General features: G+C 42.2%; 1 protein-coding gene across 3 annotated transcripts in view; it reads left to right on the top strand.

Moving 5' to 3' along the window:
* The first annotated feature begins 9,723 nt into the window (after positions 1-9,723).
* Positions 9,724-18,492, top strand: part of LOC121859997 (calmodulin) — a 41,578-nt gene continuing 32,809 nt past the window's right edge. For 2 of the 3 annotated variants that reach the window (XR_006087799.1, XM_042357008.1), the window contains exon 1: positions 9,734-9,852. Coding sequence is in view for 2 of the 3 variants with exons in the window: in XM_042357008.1 (XP_042212942.1) it covers positions 9,850-9,852 (3 nt within the window). In the remaining variant the exon portion in view is untranslated. Of the gene's footprint in view, positions 9,853-18,492 lie in introns of all 3 variants that reach the window. The other variant, XM_042357009.1, reaches the window with a different exon arrangement.

Consider the following 18,492-nt stretch of genomic DNA (forward strand, 5'->3'; position numbering starts at 1 on the left):
GGTGACATCGGATGGAACACACTCCTCTGTAGGATATCCAGGGTTGGTACAGGATCTGGACATGTATTACAGCATACATTATACATATTATACATGACTCTCTTGTGATAATACTTAATTCACAGGGTCATTACGTGTCCTAAACTTGTAAGAAATCGTGTGTTAATTGATGTTTGTAAAGGTATAGTAATTATGATGTTATGCCTACCTGTATTAGTTTATGTTAGACTGTTTGTTTGTGTGTGTGTGTGTGTGTGTGTGTGTGTGTGTGTGTGTTTGTGTGTGTGTGTGTGTGTGCCGGATATGACGTGTTGCTCTGACGTCAAAACAAACACCCAGAAAGATTCTTATCATTCAATTTTTTTTTTAATTTTTTTTTTTCGTTTTTAAGTTTTCGTAGATTTGAGGTGGGTAAGGGAGGAAGGGGAGTGGAGTGGAGTGGAGGGGAGGGAAGGAAGAGGATGGAAGGGAAGTAGAAGGGGGGGTTAGGTTAGGTTTGGTTAGGTTAGGTTAAATTACCCTCACTTAAAACACAAGATGATGAAGTAATTATATTGGCTTCCTGGTAATGCATCAAAACAACAAATTCCTACAAATAAAATAAAACGCTATATGAGAATTGTTGCAGCGAAAACCCAATTAGGGATGTTTAGTCTTGCTAGGGCGTTAAGTGGCTATGACGCAATTGAATTTAGTAACGCAACAAAATTTAGTTACGCAACAGAGTTTAGTGACGCAAAAGAATTTAGTGTAATTTACCTTAGAATCAACAGAACTTTAACTAAATTGTACTTATTTTAATGCAATAAATTTAATCTAACTTAATCCTGGCGTAATAAAACTTAATCTAACTTAATCCTGGCGTAATAAAACTTAATCTAACTTAATCCTGGCGTAATAAAACTTAATCTAACTTAATCCTGCCGTAATAAAACTTAATCTAACTTAACCTTGAAGCAACATGATTAAATCTAACTTAAGCTTGACGCAATGTAACTTAATTTAACTTGAACTTGACGCAACAGAAATTAATCTAACTTATATTGTTTGGAAATACATCAGTCGATTACCATACAAGTTTACAAGAGAATTAATACAGACAAAATACAAGCATACTGTATTAATAATAAATCATACAGTATATATGTATTGCTATTGATAATGAAAGTTCTATAAAAAATAACACCAAGAACAGATATAAAAAAATACTTCGAGTTATTTGATATTATAGACTACGTTTTATATTAGTGATCCCTTAAACAAATGAACGACGAGCTCACTACAAAGAGATTAGTAAATAAAGAAACTAAAATAAATTAATAACAGTACAAGTTAAAATAATCGATAAGATAATAAAATTGATGAAAGATAATAACTTCAATACATAATAATTCGGTGGTAATATGGCAATTATTAAAAATTTATATAATTAAGTCAATATAAGATTGAATTTGACTAATTTATCAGTTTAATATTATTTGCATCACTCCACGCCCTAGTGTTCATAATATATTCTAAATAAGTCTATTTTCCTTATCTATCAAACTATCCTACAATATATCAGACTAGAATACTGTCAAACACACTATCAGTCTTCGAGTCTTATAAGAAAATAAATATAGCTCTCACAAGCGTCTACCAAAACTCGGTATTTCCCGCGAAAATTACGAGTCGCATGCTGAATTAAACTCCCGAAGTGCTCGACCGTGATTGGCTGAGAGCCGGCCGGAAAACCAATCACCGGAGGCTATTTCGAGAGGTTGTTGCCCGATGCTTGATCATTACACGCAAACGTTATGTGAAAGTTTAAGTTGGAGGGAGACAGTGGCGGGGAACCTTGAGCCATGAACGATAAATTTAATAAACACAAAAGAAATAAAAATCCTATTACATATTTAATTATTTAGTAAAATCATCAAACGACTTCACAGTGTAGGTAAACCCAAGGAGAAATATAATATAGGTTAAATTATCAAGCTATTCAACACAACTAAACTCAAATATTAATAATATATTAACATTATGGTGACGTTAACCTCCCGAGAGAGAGATAATCTGAGTGATAATTTTAAGAGTATTGGATTATGTCACTTTTTTAGGAGATTGAAGACGTAATAAAAGGTTCAGAAGATGGCAATATTATAATTCTCGCTGAGTTCAATAAAAAGAAAGAAATTTGATGAAAAATGTCTGTCTGTCTGTCTTTTTGTGCGTATATGCGTGTGTACCCAAGTTACTGTGTGTGTGTGTGTGTGGACGTAATTTTTTGTATTACTTCAGTGACACGAAACTGACGCGGTTGATTACTCACCTCTAGGCACCAGGGTGTCTTGTGGTGATTGTTGTAGTTGTTGTGGTGGTTGATGTGGTTGTTACAGTAGTTGTGGTGGTTGATGTAGTTATTATAGTTGTAATTATTGTTATGGTTGTTGTAATTGTTGTGGTTTTGTTGGTTTTAGTTGTGGGTGTTGTGGTGGTGGTTGTTGTGGTTGTATTTGTCGTAGTGGTTGTTGTTGTTGTTGTTGTAGTAGTACGGTAGTCTCTCTCTCTCTCTCTCTCTCTCTCTCTCTCTCTCTCTCACACACACACACAACCACATCCAACCCAGTCCCAACCATTGTAAAAATTATCAATAACTCGTAATCAACCAGTGTATTCACTCCCAATCAATCTTACCTTCTTGCACTGTCGCTGTTGAAATGCCCTGTAGTATGACCTTCTCCACACCTAGTTATTATATATCATATTTGTATCACTTATATTACTTGTATATTATTTTTAAATCAAGAGACCCATTCCCCAATTATGTAACTGTATATTTTCAGTCTTCCGGCAGCTATGTTCTTTCAATAAACCGTTAATTATTATTATTATTATTATTATTATTATTATTATTATTATTATTACGCAATTGATATCAACAGACGACTAAATCCACCAATTCAGATATACCTAACCTAACCTAACCTAACCAAATGCCTTTATTAATCAATCTGTCATGGTGAATGGAAAGTGGCTGGCTAGTGTTATCCAGACAAACAGATGGACAGAATGACAGACAGACAGATGGCTAGACTGACAGACAGATACGCGACTGTGCTATATATATACTGCCTCGATTTAGTTGATAATTAAGGTAAGGTGATGTTCAGGTGAGAGTGGCGTAGTTAACTCAATCTAGGGTGTCTAATATTCAGGTGATGTAAGCTAAGGGTGTCTAATCTTCAGGTGATGTAAGCTAAAGGTGTCTAATATTCAGGTGATGTAAGCTAAGGGTGTCTAATCTTCAGGTGATGTAAGCTAAGGGTGTCTAATCTTCAGGTGATGTAAGCTAAGCTAAGGGTGTCTAATCTTCAGGTGATGTAAGCTAAGGGTGTCTAATCTTCAGGTGATGTAAGCTAAGGGTGTCTAATCTTCAGGTGATGTAAGCTAAAGGTGTCTAATCTTCAGGTCAGGTGATGTAAGCTAAAGGTGTCTAATCTTCAGGTGATGTAAGCTAAGGGTGTCTAATCTTCAGGTGATGTAAGCTAAGGGTGTAATCTACAGGTGATGTAAGCTAAAGGTGTCTAATCTTCAGGTGATAAGCTAAGGTGTCTAATCTTCAGGTGATGTAAGTGTCTAATCTTCAGGTGATGTAAGCTAAGGGTGTCTAATCTGCAGGTGATGTAAGCTAAGGGTGTCTAATCTTCAGGTGATGTAAGCTAAGGGTGTCTAATCTTCAGGTGATGTAAGCTAAGGGTGTCTAATCTTCAGGTGATGTAAGCTAAGGGTGTCTAATCTTTCAGGTGATGTAAGCTAAAGGTGTCTAATCTTCAGGTGATGTAAGCTAAAGGTGTCTAATCTTCAGGTGATGTAAGCTAAGGTGTCTAATCTTCAGGTGATGTAAGCTAAGGGTGTCTAATCTTCAGGTGATGTCTAATGTGTCTAATCTCAGGTGATGTAAGGGTGTCTAATCTTCAGGTGATGTAAGCTAAGGGTGTCTAATCTTCAGGTGATGTAAGCTAAGGGTGTCTAATCTTTCAGGTGATGTAAGCTAAGGTGTCTAATCTTCAGGTGATGTAAGCTAAGGGTGTCTAATCTTCAGGTGATGTAAGCTAAGGGTGTCTAATCTTCAGGTGATGTAAGCTAAGGGTGTCTAATCTTCAGGTGATGTAAGCTAAAGGTGTCTAATCTTCAGGTGATGTAAGCTAAGGTATCCAATCTTCAGGTGATGTGTTAAGGGTGTCTAATCTTCAGGTGATGAGTTAAAGGTGTCAATCTTCAGGTGATGTGCTAAGGGTGTCTAATCTTCAGGTGATGTAAGCTAAGGGTGTCTAATCTTCAGGTGATGTAAGCTTAAGGGTGTCTAATCTTCAGGTGATGTAAGCTAAGGGTGTCTAATCTTCAGGTGATGTAAGCCAAAGGTGTCTAATCTTCAGGTGATGTAAGCTAAGGTATCTAATCTCAGGTGATGTAAGCTAAAGGTGCTAATCTTCAGGTGATGTAAGCTAAGGGTGTCTAATCTTCAGGTGATGTAAGCTAAGGGTGTCTAATCTTCAGGTGATGTAAGCTAAGGTATCCAATCTTCAGGTGATGTAAGCTAAAGGTGTCTAATCTTCAAGTAGAAAATAATACTAATCTTTCTCTCTGTGGTAAACTTCCCTCAAGACAATGACAGGCCTCGTGTGTGGACTCTTAAGAAAATGACAAATTACAGCGACCTGAGATGATATTTGTGTTGATACGTCTAATGTTACCTAATTGGATAATGAGAGAGGTGATGATGAATGGGGTGGGTAGGCGTGGAGGGGGGCGTGGGGCAGGGTGGAGGGGGGGCGTGGGGTAGGTGAGGAGGGGGGCGTGTTTGAACTGCTTAAACACACTGTTGACGTTGGTTGGCTGGGTGTTTTGTGAATGGTGTGTGGTGTGTGTGTGTGTGTGGGTGGTTGTGTGTGTGTGTAGGGTGTGGGTATGGTTGTGGTGTGTGTGTGTAGGGTGTGGGTATGGCTGTGGTGTGTGTGTAGGTGTGGGTATGGTGTGTGTGTGTGTGTGTGGTGTGTATGGTGGTGTGTGTGTAGGTGTGTGTGGTGTGGTGTGTGTGTAGGGTGTGGGTATGGTTGTGTGTGTGTGTGTGTGTAGGTGTGTGGTGTAGGTGTGTGTGTGTGTGTGTGTGTGTTGTGTGTGTGTGTGTGTGTGTGTGTGTGGGGGTGTGGTGTGTGTGTGTGTGGGTGTGGTGGCATGGTGTGTGTAGGGTGTGGGTATGGTTGTGGTGTGTGTGGTGGTGTGGGTATGGTGTGTGGTGTGTGTGTAGGTGTGGGTATGGTTGTGGTGTGTGTGTAGGTGTGGGTATGGTTGTGGTGTGTGTGTGTAGGGTGTGGGTATGGTTGTGTGTGTGTGTGTGGGTATGGCTGGTGTGTGTGTGTGTAGGTTGTGGGTATGGTTGTGGTGTGTGTGTAGGGTGTGGGTATGGTTGTGGTGTGTGTGTAGGGTGTGGGTATGGTTGTGGTGTGTGTGTGTAGGGTGTGGGTATGGTTGTGGTGTGTGTGTGTCCTTTGTTAATTGATAATAATAATAATAATGGTTGCCCCTCATGTAACGAGGATGGCCGGCCCTAGGGCCACGTAGGTGTGAATTTGTTTAAGGTGTAGAAGCTGTCGCCAACACAACAACCACACCCTGAGTTTACGAGCTGCATGACCCAGTGTCAAGGAATAGTCCGAGAAGACCGGACAACTCGCCAACTGCACTGGCTAACCATTACCCCGGAACACGATCCGCAAATCGATTAACATCTAGGTTCCCAATTACTGGTCAGCATGCTCGCCTCGCAAGCGAGCGGACCAGGGTTTGATCCCCAGGCAGGGTGGAACCATGAGCAAGTTTCGTTATGCCATTTTCCTCTGTCTACCCTTTGTTAATTAGAACTATTCTAAGTAACAGTACCTTCACCTCTGTACTTATTACTTAAGATAGACAAATATTGCTTTAATGTATACGATTGATACATTCCTAAAAAACACATTGATTCTTTTTTTTAAATAAGGGTCAAAATTACCTGGTACTTTAGAATAGGTGAATTACTGTCCAAACTTTCATACTCCACTAAAGATAAATATATATATATATAGACACACTTGCAATCTATTTTTTTTTGTCTTGAGTTACAGACATGCAAATTTTGATCTCAGCCGCCCCTTCCGTGACCCGCGAGAACTAGATTACAATAGCTCACCCAAAAAGCAATCTCGTACTATTTATATCCACAGTGGTCGAGTTGCCGGTTCGTGACTTTTACTGGACCAATGTTGCCATAAAGCGAGGCTGTGTATTTCTCTATTATTATTGGGTCTGGTTGGACTCTTATTATGAAGTGACTGTGTGGGTGGTGACTGATGGTGGTGATTGTTATTGGCGGTAACTGATGGTGGTGATTGTTGTTGGCGGTAATTGATGGTGGTGATTTCTGTATTAGATTTTGTTACTTTTGTCATTATTATTATTATTATTATTATTATTATTATTATTATCATTATCATCATTAATGTTGTTTCCAGAAAGTTCAATAATACATGGATTATTTTCCCACTTGTATACTTTATATATGTCTTAATCAAGGTCACGGGGTCAAAGGTCAAATTTTTGTTGGTCAATAAGTGGAGAGAATGAAGGAGGGGTGTGTAAGAGCCACTTAAAACTGATGGCAATATCGTGTGTGTTCTCCCAATGTGTGGCGTCCGCAAATATCGTACTGAACACCGTATGAGGTTGACAGTGTTTTGTTTGTAGTTTATTGTTGTTGTTATTGTTATTATTATTATTATTATTATTATTATTATTATTATTATTATTACCATCATCGTTAACCACTTCTCTTCCCAAATGACTTATAAGCTAGTTCACATGTACCAGGTCATCACATACACACACACACACACACACACACATCTCAAGGAAATCACCGTGGTTGGACGATTAGCGCGCCAACTTTCTAGCTCACACACACACACACACACACACACACACATATTGCCTTCAAACTTTACGCACGGATTCTTGAGGGGAATTCCGGGTAACTTACTGCGTCTAGCTGAGCCTTAGAGGTCAAAGGTCAGAGGTCACTTGGTTTGGCTGGCACTGAGTCATTGGTTAGGTTACTGACAAGACTGATTATGTTTATGCTTTTGGTATGTGAGTGTGTCTGTCTGTTTGTCATGGGTGTGTGTGTGTCCTCATTTGTGTGTGTGTGTGTGTGTGTGTGTGTTATAGCCTGAATCAATGAGGGAAAAAACACACATACCGGTGCTAATCTGGTTCAACGGAAGTTTGTCCTCAATTCACGGTAAAACAAACACATACATAACGCCTTCCTTTGTTCTTTGTTGTTCATTATTATTATTCATTTGTCATTATTATTCATTATTATTCATTATTTGGTTGTGTTTCTCCCAGGAAGAACTGTGTCATGTACTGTGGGGAATTGGGGGTAGGAAATGTGGTGGTGGTGTTAGTGGTGGGGTGGAGGGTGGCGCAAGGGGAGTGACCGTGATAGTATAGTGAGTGACTGTGATTATAAGTACAGTGAGTGACCGTGATAGTATATTGAATAACCGTGGTAGTATAGTGAGTGACCGTGATAGTATACAGTGAGTGACCGTGATATTATAGTGAGTGACCGTGGTAGTAAGTACAGTGAGTGACCGTGATAGTATAGTGAGTGACCGGGATAATAAGTATACAGTGAGTGATGGTCATAGTAAGTATAGTGAGTGACCGTGATAGTAAATATAGTGAGTGACCGTGGTAGTATAGTGAGTGACCGTGATAGTACAGTGAGTGACGTGATAAGTACAGTGAGTGACCGTGATAGTATAGTGAGTGACCGTGATAATAAGTATACAGTGAGTGACCGTGATAATAAGTACAGTGAGTGACCGTGATAGTAAATATAGTGAGTGACCGTGATAATAAGTACAGGAGTGACCGTGATAATAAGTACGTGAGTACAGTGAGTGACCGTGATAATAAGTACAGTGAGTGATCGTGATAGTAAATATGGTGAGGACCGTGATAATAAGTACAGTACCGTGATAGTAAATATAGAGTGACCGTGATAATAAGTACAGTGAGGACCGTGATAATAAGTACAGTGAGTGACCATGATAGTAAATATAGTGAGGACCGTGATAATAAGTACAGGAGTGACCGTGATAGTATAGTGAGTGACCGTGATAATAAGTATAGAGTGAGTGACCGTGATAGTAAATATAGTGAGTGACCGTGATAATATAGTAAGTGACCGTGATAGTAAATACAGTGAGTGACCGTGATAATATAGTGAGTGACCGTGATAGTAAATATAGTGAGTGACCGTGATAATAAGTACAGTGAGTGACCGTGATAATATAGTGAGTGACCGTGATAATAAGTACAGTGAGTGACCGTGACAGTATATTGAATAACCGTGGTAGTAAAGTGAGTGACCGTGATAGTATAGTGAGTGACCGTGATAGTATAGTGAGTGACCATGATAGCATAGCGAGTGACCGTGATAGTATTGTGAGTGACCGTGATAATATAGTAAGTGACCGTGATAGTAAATACAGTGAGTAACCGTAATAGTATAGTGAGTTACCGTGATAATAAGTATAGAGTGACCGTGATAGTACAGTGAGTGACCGTGATAGTAAGTATATACCATGAGTGACTATAGAGTGTCAGTATGCATAAAGTATGTGATAATGGCTACAGTGAGTGACAGTATTTTATATATACACATACAATGAGAGACCAAGGGTGTTGGCAGCAGTCATGCGGACTAGACGGCCTTGTAACAACCCGACCCTAACTCACCGACACATCACACTAAAACTTCAAGAATAAAAAAATAAAAAAAATAAAATATATATATATTATTTAAATATTTACCATGAAAGTTAAAAATATTTCGACACCACGACAGCGGGTAAATTTCAGTGGGGTGGAGTACTACTGATAACTCCCATTGTCCGACACCTGTAGCAGATATCAAAGGTCATCTAGGAAGAGGGGTTAATTAAAGGTGATTAAGAGCTCACGTCCCTAGTAAAGTGAAATGTTACTAGTGTACGACCAGGCTACACCGAGCGGGTATGCACAAATGAACAAACCCTCACTAGTTATCGATCCTGCTTAAAACTCTTCTGCTGCTCTATGTACACCTGCGTTAGTACTTCCCATTTTATACTGTATGTGGGATCATTAGTGTTCAACACATTATTTGTTTACGTGTGCGATTTAAATATGTCAGCATCAGTGTCACGTGTAAATCTTACTTCATGGGAGGCCGAGGGATGAATTCTAAGACGCGCAGGAATCTCTCTCTAGCTTCAACGTATTTAACAAAGAATATCTAAGGTAGAAATTAAATATGTTACAGCCATCATTTGCATCATGAAAATACAAAATAAACGCGAGTAAGTGAAGTCGACGTGCGGGCCGCTCGACGCGGAACGGCGGTGTGTTCGGCTGCAGGGAGAAGCTCGCCGCCCATGACGCATTGCAGGTAAAGTTCCACCAATCACAGGCCGCCTATCCGCAGCTCGAACCGCGCAACACCCTCCGCCATAGCATATAGTTCCACATTTTCTGTTTAAATTAGATATTGAGTCTTTATTGCGTGTCAAATAGCATCATTTACGTTTATTTGTAATTAGGGTGTAATAAAATTATGAACATATTAATTAGAAATTAGAAATAATAAGACCGATGCAGAGCCTGCCACAAGGTGGTGATAAGCGGGAGTGTGGAGTGGCGGGAGTTCGCAGTCACTCTGAGACAGTGGTACCGAGCAGACGTCTGTCGATTGGCTTGTGATACTTACACGCACCCAAAATGGTAGGTGTTTCGTCCTGGCTTCTACATGAATAGGATATCTATGTTGTTATTCTGGTATAATACACGCTGAACCAACAGATGGTATTTTTAAGGCGAATAACTCATTTCCTGTGACTTGTTCAAGGCAGTCGAGTAACGTCACTCTTGTCAGCGTCCAGCAACCGAGAATTACATTTTCACGTTATGAGAACTGGCAAGCTAATTCCAGTGTCACAATTTGATCCTAAAGAAATACACGCGATGATTGTGTTTGGATGAAGCCAGCACAGCTCTTAACATTTGAGTGGAGCCCGCCAAGGTTGGCTGTATCGACGCAACGTTGCCAAATTGTGTCAAACGAAGATTTTTTTTTTATTCACCCTTGACATTTGGCCGTTCATTGACAGGGGACTTGTAATTTATGAAGTTAAAAATTTATTGCGGCATGGCTTCCTGTCCGGCGGTATTGTCTTCCCGGCGAGTTAGTTACAATATAGAGAGCGCGCCATTTTCACCTTGTGTGCTGGCCTCTCCCTCCCTCCCTGCCCGGCTGCCGTACACAAAATAGCTGCTTCTCAGTTCACCGGCTCGTCCCTAATACTGACAGATGTAGCTCCGTGTAATGAGTACCATACAGCTTACTGGGGTGTTGTCTTGCTCAGGTTGGAGGGAGGCTGTCGGTAGTGTGTCGTAAGATATAGGAAAAGTCTTGGGGTGTGGTGAGGGCCACCGTATGCTGCTCCAAGACTGTGTTAATAATTTATTCGGCTCGTTCGTTACCCGGCTTTTGGCTATTTACCGTTATCACCGGCTTTTATTATACCCTTGAAGTTTTCAAAGCCGTAATTAAGGAAGTTTGGTAATTTTGTTAGTTTTCCATGTTGCGGAACTCGTCGATTTGCTTACACGAGCTTACAAAACCCGTTACCTCGCAGACCACGCCCATCACGGCCACCTTTACAAGACTCGTATAGATTCACCGAAATGTGAACACCACAAGACCCGCATATACACCTCATAGTACTGATAATGTGCTGTTAGACTCGTATTAACACCACCTCCCCTTCCCCCATCACCTTCACTATTAGTTCTGACACTTACCATACTACCGCCCATACACTGACACTTCCCCCTCCCCACCCGTACGTCGATACCACACGTACCACTTTCACTAACAATTGTCCCAATGCCCACACTACCTTTACTCTCTCTGACACTTCCCCCAACCACCTTCACTCCCTCTGACACTTCCCCCACCACCTTCACTCCCTCTTGACACTTCCCCCACCACCATCATTCCCGCTGACACTTCCTCCACCACCATCATTCCCGCTGACACTTCCTCCACCACCATCATTCCCGCTGACACTTCCTCCACCACCATCTCTTCCGTTGACACCTCCCCACTATCTTCACTCCGACACTTCCCATCCAACACCCGTAAGCTGACACACTCCATCACTACCTGTACGCTTGAATTGAAACAGTTTATTTAGCCAGATAAACAGATAGTGGATAATAATAACAATATTAACATGGCTGAGCCAGTTGAGAACCTGAGCTCTCTTTTAGGCACCTGATATAGACTGTACATATCTCAGGGAAGTATTATGTAACCCGTACGCTGACACTCCCCATCACCACCCGTACGCGGGTCCCCCCAATCGACCACCCGTACGCTGGCACTTCTAACAGTTCCCCCTCTCCTACGCTGAGTTTCCCCCACTCACTGACAGTTTACCCTCACTCTGAGCTTTCCCACTCCCAACACTGATCGTTTCCCCTCTCCTACGCTGAGTTTCACAATCCCCTATACTGACAGTTTTCCCTCTCGACATCCATAGGCAGTTTGTAGTTCCTCTCCCCAGCAGCCATACGCGACAGTTTCCCCTTTTACCTCCAACACCTATACTGTGACAATTTCCTCTTCTCTACCCGTCTACTGACACATTGACCTCCCAAAATCTTTTGAGCTGATACGTCCTCCAGCACCCAGACGCTGATACCAGACATGTACAGTATATATTTCCCACAGGCCGTGCACGGCTGCGATCTCCACCACATTCCCTACATTACCATGGTTAACCTTCGGGCCGTGCAACACCTCGGTCGCCCCTCGGGCCGTGCAACACCTCGGTCGCCCCTCGGGCCATGCGCGCTAGTGCGCGCACAGTTGTATCATGATCAAACCCCCCCCTCCACACACACACACACACACAGTAAACGTACGCATGCGCTCAAATCTTTACATTCCGTAAGCTAAGGAATATGTTCTCAAGACGCAAAAATCGGTAAATTATTTAAATCTTCAATTCAATTGATGTTTTATTGATCAGTCATTGAAGCTCTCAGAACGGATTAATTTCGGTCGTCCACAAGAGAAAATGCTGGTTCCCTTTCAACCTTACTTGCACAACAGCGCCACCTATCCGATGCTCCGAGACCACGATTTTTCTCCTGGTGAATTAATAATTTTATTTTGTTACTATAGTTTGTTTTCATTAGTAATAACTTTACAGGTTTGCCTTTTATCTTCCACATTTTTTTCAGATCAAATAAATGGTATCGGTATCTCCTTAGAGGCACTGCAGTTCTCTAACCTTGGACTTGGATTTTTATTTCAGTTACCGAGATGGTATATCTAAAACTGTACATACAGTTTATGGCTTTCCTTCCAGTCCCGTCCAGGTGATCGAAGTATATAAGAGTACACGAATTGGTAATTTAATTTTTGGAATAAACGGTACTGTAAAAACTTGAACGATGAAAACAGAGCATCGTCCTTGAGGACAGTGTTTTAACAGGGGAATTGTATGTAATAAGTCATTTATGTCCAATGTATATTTTCAGCCTTCGGGCTGCAGAACTTTTTCAATAAACCGTTAATTATTGTTATTATTATTATTATTAATATTTGGCTGGACTGGCCATATTTACCTTGGCCTGTGAAAGGTTACTAGGTTCACAATTACCCAATTGGGAAGTGTGATAATCCTGTTTTTAACTCGCCGGTCACTGATCAAGGGGTGGACATGTGCATTGGCTTGGGAAATGCCTTTTTTGAGTGGGTTAATCGAGAGGGCGAGGGCAGGCCGAATTCTAAGTCTTAAAAACGGAAGTTTGTCTCAAAATTAAAATGTGCAAATTCAAACCAAACTTTACCTGTCGAAGTATTGCATGGTTGACCACGATTTTTTATTGAACCAATTAATCATTGAATACCTTTATAGCATTTCTTTTAAGGTTGAAGGACGCTAGCTGCTGTAAATGAAAAAATTACAACTTTTGAATTGTATCCTGTCTGTAAAAATATACTGTACAGTATTGTATAATTTTAAAATGTGTCCAAGCTTTGAAAAGTCATCTTTGACTGGCAAAGCAAACCAAAATCTAACCTACCGGTACCCCGATATTTAATTTAACCGAAACTTTGCTCATGAAAGCTGATTTAGGCAAGATAGACTTGATCAATTGTTACTGTAACCTGTTCAGGTGAATACTATATTATCTGAAGTTCACTCTAGAAAGGTAAGATTTACAGGGTAGTAAACCTTCTTAATGAAAAAAAAAATACTTTAAACCTAGCTTTGGCACGAAAAGTTTTTCAATTTTACCAGTGCTCATTTTAGTGCAGTTGACAGCGTCAAATCGCATGTTTTCTCAAGAATCTTGAAGCCATTTCCGTTCGCTTAAATATGCTCCAATTGGAGAAAAATATTCCAGGAACGACATAAGTCTCCAGCTGAGTTTTTATTAATGAAATATATCAAGTCTTTCACGAAGACGCTATAAAGGAATACAGTGTAATGAAGGAACAGGTAAATTGTCGCATGCGGTGAAGCATTTACTGTACAGGTATATTAAAAATTCGGACCACTTTTTTTTTCTGATTGTAGGTTGGACGGGGTCATGTTTACAATTTGAATACTGGTTAAAGATATTGATAAAATATTTATTTGAAAATAATTCGTTGGGAAGACGATGTTAAGTAAATAATTACTTGTATGTAGATAATTATCGTAAATTTATTTGAAGTCATAGATATGCCAGGTGCTAATGTCTCTTAAGGAAGTACAGTTGGGAGTGTGATGGGGTGGTGGGCGACTTTCCCCGCCAGGTGTAAGTGCTGTGACCGTCAGACGTGGAACTAAGCGGCTCAAGGTTGTGGGCCAACAGAATTGCCGCGTTTACACAACATACTGTACATGTAAGGGTGGAAATCCTATGGTAATACCGCGTACGGCGACTAAGTAGTACCACACCCGCCGGCTCCTCAACCTTCACCTCTGCCTTTCACTTTTCAATTTATCGTCTCCATGTCATTACTCAGCGGCTGGGAACCGCAGACGGCTCTGTTATATGCCAACCTCTGGGGCAGACCAAAGTTTTGTCAGTTCAACTAACTTTTACGGTATACGTTCCGGTCCCACTTCACGAACTCCCACCTTGTTCTGGTCCCACTTCACGAACACCCACCTTGTTCTGGTCCCACTTCACGAACACCCACCTTGTTCCGGTCCCACTTCACGAACTCCCACCTTGTTCTGGTCCCACTTCACGAACACCCACCTTGTTCTGGTCCCACTTCACGAACACCCACCTTGTTCTGGTCCCACTTCACGAACACCCACCTTGTTCTGGTCCCACTTCACGAACACCCACCTTGTTCTGGTCCCACTTCACGAACACCCACCTTTGTTCTGGTCCCACTTCACGAACCCACCTCCCACTTGTTCTGGTCCCACGAACACCCACCTTGTTCTGGTCCCACTTCACGAACACCCACCTTGTTCTGGTCCCACTTCACGAACACCCACCTTGTTGGTCCACTTCACGTCCCAACGTGAACCCACCTTGTTCTGGTCCTTGTTTCGTCCCACTCCCACACCCACCCCTTGTTCTGGTCCCACTTCACGAACACCACCTTGTTCTGGCTTCCCACCTTGTTCTGAACACCATCCCACTTCGTGTGTTCTCCCATCTTGTTCTGGTCCCACTTCGTGAACTTCACCCACCTTGTTCGGGCTTCGGTCCAACACCCACCTTGTTCCGGTCACTTCGTGAACACCCACCTTGTTCCCCGGTCCCACTTCGTGAACACCCACCTTGTTCGGTCCCACTTCGTGAACACCCACCTTGTTCTTGTTCGGTCCCACTGGTGAACACCCACCTTGTTTTCCCACTTCGTGAACACCCACCTTGTTCTGGTCCCCTTCGTGAACACCCACCTTGTTCTGGTCCCACTTCGTGAACACCACCAGGGTGAACACCCACCTTGTTCCGGTCCCACTTCATTGACCCACACGCCTTGAGCCACCCCACCTTGTTCTGGTCCCACTTCGTAGGTCCACCTTGTGGTCCCCTGGTCACTTGTGAACCCCCACCTTGTTCTGGTCCATGTTTTGTACTGACCCACCCATTAACTCGCCCTTTGTTCTGGCATTAATTCGCCCTTGTTCTGGACCCAAACCCTTTTCTGGACCCACTCCATTAATTCGCCCCTTTTCTGGCATTTTCGCCCTTTTCTGGACCCCTCCATTAATTCGCCCTTTTTCTGGACCCCTCCATTACTTTTCTGGTCCCACTTCATTAACTTCGCCCGCTTTGTTCTGGACCCACCCATTAATTCGCCCTTTTCTGGACCCACTCCATTAATTCGCCCCTTTTCTGGACCCCTCCATTAATTCGCCCTTTTCTGGACCCACTTCATTAACTCGCCCATTTCTGGTCACTTCATTACTCGCCCATTCTGAGACCACTCATTAATTCGGACCCACTTCATTAACTCGCCCTTTTCTGACCCACTTCATTAACTCCCTTTTTTCCCCCTTCATTAACACTTCATTAATTCGCCTTTTCTGGACTCGACCCACTTCATTAACTCGCCGTTTTTCTGGTCCCACTTCTTAAACTCGCCCTTTTTCTGGGCCCTTTTCTGGTCCCCACTTTAAACTTTTCTGGTCCCCTTTTCTGGTCCCTTTTCTCACAACTCCATTTCGTCGTCATGGTTCTTTCTCAAACCAGGTGATGTGGTTCCAATCTTCACAACTTCTCTTGTAATTGCTCCATAAATTGCTGTACGCCTTTCCATTGCTTTTCATCATTCTACCCTTAGGCTACTGACGCCTACTCTTTTAGTCTGTTTTTGCCTAGCCCTGACGCCTTGTTCTCCTTCAAACCCATTTTACAAGTCACATTCTTCCCCTGGCCTCGCTTGCTGCTGCCAACCCAACAGTTTTATCTCACGCACAACAGCCACAATTCGCCAACACGTTAATTTGACAACCCCTGCAGTCAGTCTGTTGCTCCATCCCAGAGTGTGGTATTTTATTTTGCCCCCCCCCTCCTTTTTTTTTGCACGTCACCTTCTCGGTCTTTGCCTCATTCTGTACCACCTTTGTTGTAGTTTTCATTATTTAATTTCTTAAAACCCAGGGTCTTTCTTATTGGTATGCTTGCTGTCGGCTTGTCTTTTGTCCTGGCCACTTTTTACCACCTTGCTTCTCTCCTCCCCTTCTCTCCTGCCCTCCTTCTCTCCTGCCTCCTTCTCTCCTCCCCTCCTCTCTCTTGTGTTTTTGTCCTTGCCCCTTCTCTGCTTTCTTGTCCCCCCTTTCTCTACTTCTCTTCTGCCCCTTCTTCTTCTCCTCCTGCCCCCCTTCTCTTCTTCTCTCCTGCCCCCCTCCCTCTCCTCTTCTCTTCTTCTGCCCCCTCTTCTTCTTCTTCTCTCCTCCCCTTTCTTCTCTCTTCTTCCTTCCCCCTTCTCTTCATCTCTCCTGCCTGTCTTCTTCTCTCCTGCCCACTCCCTTCTCCTGCTCCTTCTCTCCTGCCCCCTTTCTCTTCTCTCTCCTGCCCCCCTTTCTCTTCTCTCTGCCCCCTTCTCTACTCTGTCCTGCTCTCCCTATCTCCTTTCTGCTACTTTCTCTCCTGCCCCTTCTCCTTCTACTTCTCTGCTTCTCTCTTTGCCCTCCCCTTCTCTAGCTCTCTTCCCTTACTCCTCCTTCTTCTTCTCTTCTCCCCTTCTCTCCTGCTCTCTGCTCTATGCTTCTCCTGCTTCTCCTGCCCCCTTCTCCCTCTCTCCTCCCCTTCTCCTCCTTTCTCCAGCACTCTTACCCTCTAGTCTCTTGTGGTACTCTCACCGTCTTCACTTTCTCTTGCTCTGCCCAGGACCCTCTTACCATCTTGCTCTCCCTCCAACCAGCTTCCAACCACCTTGTTCTCCTCTCTTTGCAACCCAGGCCCCTCCAACCACACCTTTGTCTCTTTGCCTCCAAACACCCCATCCTCTTGGGCCCCTCCACCAAGGCCCCTCCAACCACCGTTCTCGACCCCACCGCCAGTTCCTGCTCGCAGGCGTGGAGCGTAAAGAATCGCCAGAGAAAATCGATAACGTGTGCAGTAAGGCGTGTTGACTGCGTTACTGACCCAAAGACGTACAGTATGTGACATGGGATAAGTTTACCCATTAGAGGGTTTCAGGGCGGAGCTTGGCTTGATTAATTGCCTGAATCCCTAAGTACCTGTGTTTAAACCTGAATCTTCTCACTGGTTTTAGAACACCCTCGTATGACTATTTTCCAACTTTATTTTTTGTTATTGACGGAGAAATGTTATGGTTTGCTGTACGTAGAAGGCAAACATGTAATGATACTATTAATTAATATCCCACATCATCCAAGCTATTCACTTCTTTCAGTAAGGTCACAGGTGAGGTCAAACTGATCTCTATCCATTAATATTGTGTAAATTTCCATTCTCATTTACCTTCGTATCAGCGCGGAGACGATTGTAAATATGAATTCGCTTTGTCTATATGTAGATATGTCACAAGTACGAAATGTCCTGATGTAAATTTTATGTGATGAGACTAGATAGGAATGTTTAAGCAAATATTTGTACAGGGTATATATGTATAAAGATCAGCAAAATAACAATAGACCTTAGCACTTGTAACCACCTCTAGTAGTGTGCTGTTACCAGTTCTTAAAAAGTTTCCTTTGTGGTCTGCGCACGCTTCCATTGTTATTTTAATAGCATTGAATTTACCCGCTACTTCCCATTCCTGATTTACCGCATACGGTCATATGTGTAAAGTAAACATACTCCTGTTGAGTAAGAGATGTTAAGAAGGTTTATACTCTAATTCATCCATTTGTTGACGAAGACTCAAAAGAAGCTTAATTTATATATATATACAGTATATCCATCCTCGGTCATCTGCGGTAAAGTTACGTAACCTAAACTTAAAAACAAATTTTGAGTAAACAAAATTATGTACCTGTTGTACCTAATTACAGTATTTCCTGGGATATACAGTATGTACACTGTACAGTCTCGTTCAAGGTTCTTCGAACACTGCTGGAGACAGCTGGCAACTCAAGGCCGTTTGTTTTCTATAGTACGTCGTAAAAATTAAGAATAAATGTAAAAGTGATCGGTGATTGGTTACTAAGTTCCCCGTTGCTTAATTTACTGGTTGGGCTTTGTTTCGTATTATTTTATACTACGTACTATAGTAAACAAACGGCCTTGAGTTGCCAGCTGTCTCCAGCAGTGTTCGAAGAATCTTAAGAGACTACAAACTAAGGTGGCGCAAATATACTAGTTCCTGGGTCTTTGGTAACCCATGATTTTAGGGTTTGTAAAAAAAATTCGAGTAAAACT

Source organism: Homarus americanus, unplaced genomic scaffold (genome assembly GCF_018991925.1).
Source record: "Homarus americanus isolate GMGI-L3 unplaced genomic scaffold, GMGI_Hamer_2.0 scaffold38393, whole genome shotgun sequence".
Classification (NCBI taxonomy): Eukaryota; Metazoa; Arthropoda; class Malacostraca; order Decapoda; family Nephropidae; genus Homarus; species Homarus americanus.